Genomic DNA, 8,190 nt, shown 5'->3' with positions numbered 1-8,190 from the left:
TGCAGATGGTTAAAAAAGGGCTGTTTTCTGTTATCTAAATTGCAAAATATTAAGGAGAGGTTAATCCTCCATTCTTCTGCATATATAACACAGAGTGAAATCATGAAATGCTTATCAGCAGCACTGTTAAATTTACACTGTTGCTCAAATGGTTCCTAATTCTTTTTGAAGGGCACATATTTTGGTTATCAAGTGCCTTTCATCCTCAGTCAGCTCCAGGTGTGTCAGTGGCAGTTCAGTACAATGACACCAGCAGACTCTGCTTTTGCAGGAAGAGTTTGTCATTCAGTCCTGAGCAGGAGAACAATTCCCCAAATCCCTGTCTAGCCACACTGCTTACCAACGTATTGTGTGAGTTACAGTGGAAAATGCAGATATTGTTCCCTCCTTTTGTGCCTTTGCGCATGAATGGAGACGAAGAGGAATTTGTTCATACCACACTAGCCAAGGGAACCATAGACAGGCAGGGGGAAGTAAACTGCACCTTTATTATGTTTTCTCTGGACCAAGACAGGAGAATGGAATGGTACTGTGACTGAGACACATTTCTTTGCCAGCGTGTCTCCTGGGATGGTACAATGGCATATCGTTCCACATGCAGCACTCAGCCTACAGACGGGGAAGCTAGCCTTTGGCAGGGATGGTCATTAAGTAAGACAATCTCAGAATCAATCACAGAATGGTGTGGCTGGAAAGGACCTTTAAAGACCATCTAGTTCCAACCCCTCTACCTCCCTTGAGAGATATGAGAAGAGTGATTACCAGTGAAAACAGGGAATGAGGGAAGAATTGACCAAACATTCCCTAAGCAAGAAGACGAAAACTTGGATAATGGGGAACACAATTTCTGCATAACGGGTTAGTGAAAAATTTACAGTTTGCTGATACAGAATCAGAGGAAATGTAACCTCAAGACCCATTAGAGGTAATTTAATCAGGGAAAAATTAAGACCTGTGCACCAATGTCAAATGAATAGCAGGAAGAAAAGGTAGAGCAAATTAAGAAAAGAAAAGGACGCAATATCTGAAACACATGTTAATATGAAGCTGAGGACCTTACAGACATGTTTAAAAAAGAAAAAAAAGGGGGTGGGGAATGGGAAGAAATGCTGATTTCGAAATGACAAACGGAGGTGCGTGGAGGCATGACAGGCCTCTGTGAAGACAGAGGTCAGTCCTCGAAGCCCCCGAGAAACAACTGTACCAAGGGGAAGGCGAAAGGGGATGTGCTGCTGGGATGGTGAGTGCTCTGAGGGTACAAGAACTGCGGTGACATCACTGAGCAACAGGCTGTGATGCCACTGAGCTTTGGGCGCTGGCAGGGCCTGGCCCAGTCACTCTCGTGCCTGGACTCCTGCCGAGCGGGTGTGCGAGGCTTGGAGGTGCAACGAGGATTTGACTTGTGTGTTGGGCTGTGCTTTGGGTACTGCGGGCAGCTGCTCTCAGTGCCCATCTCTACAGCCATCACCTGAAATCCCCTGGCCTGCCTGGCTCAGGCAGCTGGGGCCCCACGGAGTGCACGTGCAGCAGCACAGGTGAGCCAGGTGGAGACACGTCCCCCAGGGTGGCAGTGGGATGAGCTCTGGGACAGGAGGAGCTGCTAGGGACAGGGCTGCAGCCTGACCCTTTGAGGGCATGGGGCACAGGGAAGCCCAGGACTGGGGCCAAGAGGGTTTCCTGCTGAGGGAGCAGGATGTTTCTTCTGTCTGTCCCTGGGACAGGGAATGACCGTGGTGGCCTTTCTCCCTCTTGCAGTGCATAACTTTCACCAGTGAGGCGCTGGTGAGGGAGAGCGACTCATCTTCACTCCCCATCAGGCCTCAACGTGAAGACCATGGCAGCAGAGGAGGCGTGGACATGTCCCATCTGCCGTGACGTGCAAAAGGACATTGCCTACGCAGTACCGTGCCGTCACGAGTTCTGCCTCGGCTGCATCCTGCGGTGGGCCAAGCAGACAGAGACCTGCCCGCTCTGCAGGAGGACAATGGCAGTCATTAAGGTTGCTGCGTGGGACGACGACAGCGACCTGGACTTCATCATCCGTCCCCCAGCACCACCAGTACCTGCCTGCTTCCAGGCAGGCATCGCTTCCATCCACAGCCCCCACCGCCACGCACCGTCCCCTCCACCCTTTCTGCTGCTAACAGAGGAGGAGGAGGAGGCTGTGGAGGCAGAACAGGGGCGTACGGTGGGCGGTCTCCTGCTGGAGGTCTGGGCAGCCCTGTTCAGGCAGCACCGGGAGATCCTTGACCCTGTGCTGCCATGGCTGCGCCAGGAGCTGCGAGTCATCTTTGGGACTCAGTGGTGGGAGGCAATGGCTGCCGAGAACCTCATCCTGAATGCCCTGTGTGACATCGGGCTGGACAGCGAGGCCCTGATCCAGCTGCTGCGGCCTGCCCTCGGGCACAGAGCGGAGATGCTCATCCAGGGACTTGTGGACACCATCGTGAGCCGGTGGGGCGAGGAGGCCCACGGGCAGCTGGGCCTCCAGGGCGTCCACGTGTCCGGAGGGCAGGAGGAGGGTCCTGCAGCCAGGGGGCAGGAGGACAGCTCCGTAACCACCCCTGGCCCCACAGCCTCCCCACAAGGGACCCTCGCATCAACGCCCGGACCCAACGGCAGCGCCGCAAGTCCCAACAGGGAGGAGCAGCCCAGCACACCAGAGGCTGTCCTTCCTGAGGATCCCAGTCACCCCCATTCAAACCACATCCTGAGGGAACATGAGGAGCCCCACGAGGAGACAGAGCAGGCGGCAGCAGCAGGTCCCTCTGCCCAGGGCAGCAGCCCCTCCGCCCTGGCCTGTGAGGGCCCGGCGGCCCCGTAAGAGGAGGGCTGGCACTGACCTGGACCCACAGCAGCCCTGCAAGAAGCCGCCCCCTCGGAAGCACTAGCAGGGATTACACTTCCTTTTAATTAAAATGTTAGTATTAATAAAAAAGAAAATGACTAATGTCATGAGATTGAGTATATTGGGACTGGGCAGTGGGTTTTACAAGACTGATATTGATATATCTGAATATGTTCTTAGGTACTATGGGAAGAAAATAATCTCTTAAATCGAATTCAGAATTTTAAAACACACAGTACATATTACTGATTTTAATTATGGATCCTTTGAAGTCTCTTTCAGTCACTTAGTGTAATCTATGCCTTTAGAATTCTAGAGACTTACTTATCGCTTTGAATATTACTGACAGGATTGCTATTCAAAGTGCAGTCAGCTTTCTAATTTTTGCATGTTGTGTCAAAACAGTTTAAGGATATTTTAATTTATGAGGGTTACCTTTACTCTTGCTCCTACAGCAATGACACATACTCAGGGGTCATGCTGGTATCATGGGAAAATCTGGCTGAGCCAGCACCGAAGTAACAAGTACGGCGAGCAGCTACATGAAACTGCTGTTAAGATTCTGAGTATGCCCAGGTTAAACAGAAGACTTATAATAACTTGGCTGAGAAGTACACTGAGCCTTCATGGAGTTAATTAAAATGCTATGCCTTCTCACTAAACAAGGTGATCACTGAGTATTAACTATGGTGTAATTGTAGCATGGTAGTCCAGGGACAGCAGTAGATGCAGCTTGTGAGATGAGATAATGTGTCTTTTCAGACTAACTAATAACTGTCAAGTCTACAATTCCTTGTTCAGGTTACTGTACATCACCAAAATCCTTTTCTGAATTATTGCGCAAAAAAAATAATTGCCCACCCAATCATGCAGACCTGAAGAGACAAGTATTCCTTCCCGTGCAAGGAACACGTGCAAAGTGCAGAGATATAATTTCACTCCCATCTAAGGTCTTTGCTAATGTCTAAGAGTACTCAAAGCACTGTAGGGATTTCTGATTTAGATTATCTCACTAACAACATATAGTCTTTTCAAAAACAGTGACCAGAACTTCTGCCATGTAACTGCAAGAGTAACCTTAGTGCCCTCATCCTTACAATGTCCACTGAGGCACCAGGGAATAGTATTTCTTCTCTCTACAAGTGGGAAATGGAGGCCCAAAGTGACCTTGTGGCTTACACACAGCAGCCATATGAGCTGCTTGTGGCACAGACACTATAGCAGTTCATGGTTTACCCCATCTGGGGAAGGGTTGCAATTTCAGGTGCTCACTGGGAGGCACTCAGACAGGACTGACTTGCACCTTGAGGACACTGGGTACAGCACTCTGAGCAAGGCTGAGCAGCAGCAACCAGCTGGCACCACTGCTGCCCTCTGCAACTAGAGCAGCAGGAGGGGAGGTGGTCAGGAGTCCTGCCAAATGGAAAAGATACCGGGAGATTCTCCATGCAACAGCAAGTTCCCAGCTTATTTTCAGGGTAGGTCCTTCCTTATTCCTCCAGACTGTACAGTCAAACAGTGCCTCCAGCCTCATTACTCTTAAACGCAATGGTAGGAAACTCATGGATTTCTTCATATGAAATGGACTCATTTCACACGTCTTGTTTTCTACGCGAAGTACCACTTAATACACATTTCTACCATTAATAGCAAAACTTCCAAGACTTAGTGAAAATTATTTTTCAGTACTTTGTATTGAAACGTTTTTTATTGATGAAATGCTCCCTTCTGAACAACTTTTGGTGTAATTTAGTTGAAAAACATGCTTATAAATAATTTGCTAAAAAGTGTTTTAGCCATCATGTGCTAGATAATTACTGCTTCCAGCAGGACAAATGCTATAAATCATGAGCCTAAGCAGCCAATCTCTAACACCTCCCAGTAGTTTCTGCCCCTGCTAATAATATTTGACTATATTAGCCCATTCTTAACCATTTATAAACACACATAAATATTACATTATAGAATAGATTTTTTTTTGCTGACAGAGTACTGTTGAATTAAGGTGCAATGTTTTAGAGTTTTTTTTCTGGTAGAAAGATCTCATTAGCATGGATACAATTATACCTGCATAAGGACACTTGTGTTGATACAGCTTTCTCTCTCACACTTTCTTCTGAAAAGTGGAATAAACAATTCAAGCAATAAGTTATTTAACTAATATAAGATTTCCTCTATGCTATGTGACAATCTGGGCACAGCTGCATTTTTTCCAGGTAAAACTAACCTTCATGTATACCCAGGAACAGGTAAAACATATCCACATCTGAAATATCACTCGTGGCCTACAGAACTATGGTGTACTGCAATGTCCCCAGCAATTAATTTCAGTGTGTACTCATATGCTTTGGAGCCAGACAGATCATTATGGATGTATACCCTCAGGAGCATCGTGCAAATGGAAACTTATTTCAATAAGCTTACCTTGCACACCCTACGTTTTTCTTTTCTTTTCTTTTTTTTTGAGCAGGAGGGGGGCTTAAACTGATATTGATTGTTTTTAAGTGCCTAATTATCTTTATATAAATGGCACAATATCATCCTTGAAGTGTTGTGCTTGGTGCCCTGCTCTGTTTGTTATTTTGCATTACAATTATCATGCAAAGCACAGAAGGTGACTCTAAGCAGCTCATTTGAAGTGCTCTTTTCTTAAACACAATATCTTTTTAAGGCCATTTATATAGATTTTTATCTCCTGGTTTTAAGAAAAATCAGTCCAATTATAACTGTACAAAAGTTTTTATTATGAGTTTAATCTTGAAATGTAAATGGGCTATTGTAAAATCCATGCTGAAATTTTAATTTGCGTTTTTATTTGTGTCTGTGGATTAACAAACCATCCTGCATTGAAATTAATCATACAGATACACAAAATAATGTGATAGCAGAGCATATGTAGCAAAATAGCTCAGAGGTTTGAAGAACTGAAAGTTCTTTTGACCTATTTATCATGGCTGCTGAAAAAAGCTTGCCTACTGCCCAAAAAACAACAACAACAAAACAATATTGTGCAGCGGATATGTATTCCATTTAATGTTGCTTTTGGTTGCCATGGCTATGATAGCCTTAATATTGTAGGCTCACAGCAAGGTTGCAATTAGTATTTGGATTTAGAAGAGGGGAGATAATGATTTCATATCAAAACTTCTTGCTTAATACTCTTATGGACATAAAACTGCTTGCAGGTTTCAAATCAGCTATTCTTGTGCTAAGAAAAAAAAATTAAACAAAAGAATCTGCATCACTTGTCTTTGAACTCATATTTATATGCATATTTATATATAGAGAGAGAGAGACATGTACATGGGTGTATACTTACACACACATTTTCCCTCACATAATGAAAGTCCGTAATTTTATTCATTTGCCTTATCATAGTCCAGCCATGAAACACTTGACACTCCACAAAAGTGTATTTACTTTGTCCTTACTAATCCCTCCTCTTTAAGAGTTGTATACTTCTCACTGCCTTGAATTACTCTGGGTCAGGGTACAAGGATTCAAAAACTCTTCCTCCAAACAGCAAGCCCTCGTCTCCCAGGCCAAAGAGGGTACAGTTGACTCATACTGACAGTTTTAGTCCTGTGTAGCTGGCAGACTGATGCACAAACTGACAATAAGCTCTGATGAAGAAGACCTAAACCTTCCAGTGGAAACTTAAGTAGACTCTTTGTTCAGTAGACTCTAGGTTACCTTACTCTTTAAATGCCTACAACTACTCAACCTTCATGGCTGTGATCTTTTGTTTTCTGATGCTTGCATCACAAGCTGTATTAAGTCATTCTGCTGGGTTTTAGCTTCATAACTGCATGGTGAGCTTACAGTGGTACCACTTCTGCCATCTCTGACAGCAGTCATACATTAAAGCTTCAAAGGAAAGGGCAAGGAAACCCTTGTGGACAATTATGGAAAGATTTACCCAAAAGAGAAACATCTGCCTGTTTCTATCAATTTGTGCACGGAGCGCAATGCTCTGTGGTTCTGTTTTAAATCTTTTAATCTTCCCATCCTTCTAAATATACCCACTTCTCTTTTTCAAAATCTATTAAAATTCTGGGCTGATAGGTATCCCAGAGCAATGACTCCCATCAGCTGGCTGAGTTACATTAAAACCAGCATTTCCTCTTTTTATTGTCTTTGAAAGGGGTCATAGATTTTTCTCCCTAATATTATGAGAAAAAATAGCCTATTAATCTTCCTGTATCATTTTGAATCTTTGTTATCTTGCATCTTGTTTATTGTCTTTCCAAACTAAACACTGATGGAAAGGATTTGTGAGATTTGAGGGGGTCTAGCAACAGAGGTCTTACATCTATCCTGATGCTGTAGCAATTGTGCCTGGTTGGGGTTAATAGAGTTTGTGGTTGAGACTGATTCACATGAAGATCTCCACGGGAGCTTATAATAAACAGCGTAATATCAAAAGTGAAATCCTACTCCCAGCTTGTTTGCTAGGCTGTTGTGTACATTGGGCTGGAATTCTCAGGCCTGATTTTCCTCAGTGATAAACACGCACATTTTGGGGCAGACTGAAGCATAAAAAACATTTTAATTTTTTCCCCCAGAAAACAAATGGCCAGTTGAATTGAATTGTTTTACTAGTTGTTTTGGCAAACATAGGCCTTAATTTTCTTCTTTCCCACCCTCTCCTTCCCTGGCATGAAAACCAGCAAAAATTCTCCAATGTGAAATGGCAACAAACAAAAATTCAGACACTATTGCAGCCCCTCCATACCCAGGCAGCTACAGCCCACCACAGATTTCCCTGGTGCTCTGAATGCGTGAGTCATTTACATAGGGCACCACTGAAAGGCAGTTTTTGATTGATAGGAGGTTATTAATGTCTTCAGCACTGGTAAATTAATGGAAAACTGTCACATCCTGAGAACATATCAGCAATGCCTTTTGTACAGCTGAGTTCATACAGAAAGCTGGAGGAACCTGCTAGAGTGTGTTTAATTCCTCTCCTGCAGACCTCTAGGACCCCTTCTCAAGAAGGCCCAGTGTTTGTAATCCTCCCTTCTCAACACACCACAATGTGATGAGGTCTTGCTTTTGAGTGACTAGTTATAATGTTCCACAAATATTCTAAATATTATTATTCATATTGTAAGTACATGTTCTTTCTGCATGACACCAGGTTCTCCATCTTTTCCCTTGTAGCCTAGAACTAGTTACTTCATTTCATGTCAACTTTTCCCTCACCTTTCTAGCAATGAGCCCTTGAGTTGGGTCTCAATACGAAAGCTCAGCACTATCACACATCCTTGCAGATGGCTGTGTAGGAGTCTCTTGCTTCTGCCCATGCACTAACTCATGTGGAACTGAGACTTTCCAGAAGT

At 44.4% G+C, this 8,190-nt stretch overlaps 1 protein-coding gene across 1 annotated transcript; it reads left to right on the top strand.

The window, feature by feature from the left end:
* On the top strand, positions 209–2,933 carry LOC110392424 (E3 ubiquitin-protein ligase Topors-like). The gene is made up of 2 exons (XM_021384667.1): positions 209–1,535; positions 1,756–2,933. The coding sequence occupies exon 2, from the start codon at positions 1,835–1,837 to the stop codon at positions 2,822–2,824; it is 990 nt and encodes a 329-aa protein (XP_021240342.1). The 5' UTR covers positions 209–1,535; positions 1,756–1,834; the 3' UTR covers positions 2,825–2,933.

Source organism: Numida meleagris, chromosome 1 (genome assembly GCF_002078875.1).
Source record: "Numida meleagris isolate 19003 breed g44 Domestic line chromosome 1, NumMel1.0, whole genome shotgun sequence".
Lineage (NCBI taxonomy): Eukaryota > Metazoa > Chordata > Aves > Galliformes > Numididae > Numida > Numida meleagris.
Note: the sequence above shows the minus strand (reverse complement) of the source record. Positions and strands in the feature narration are given on the sequence as shown.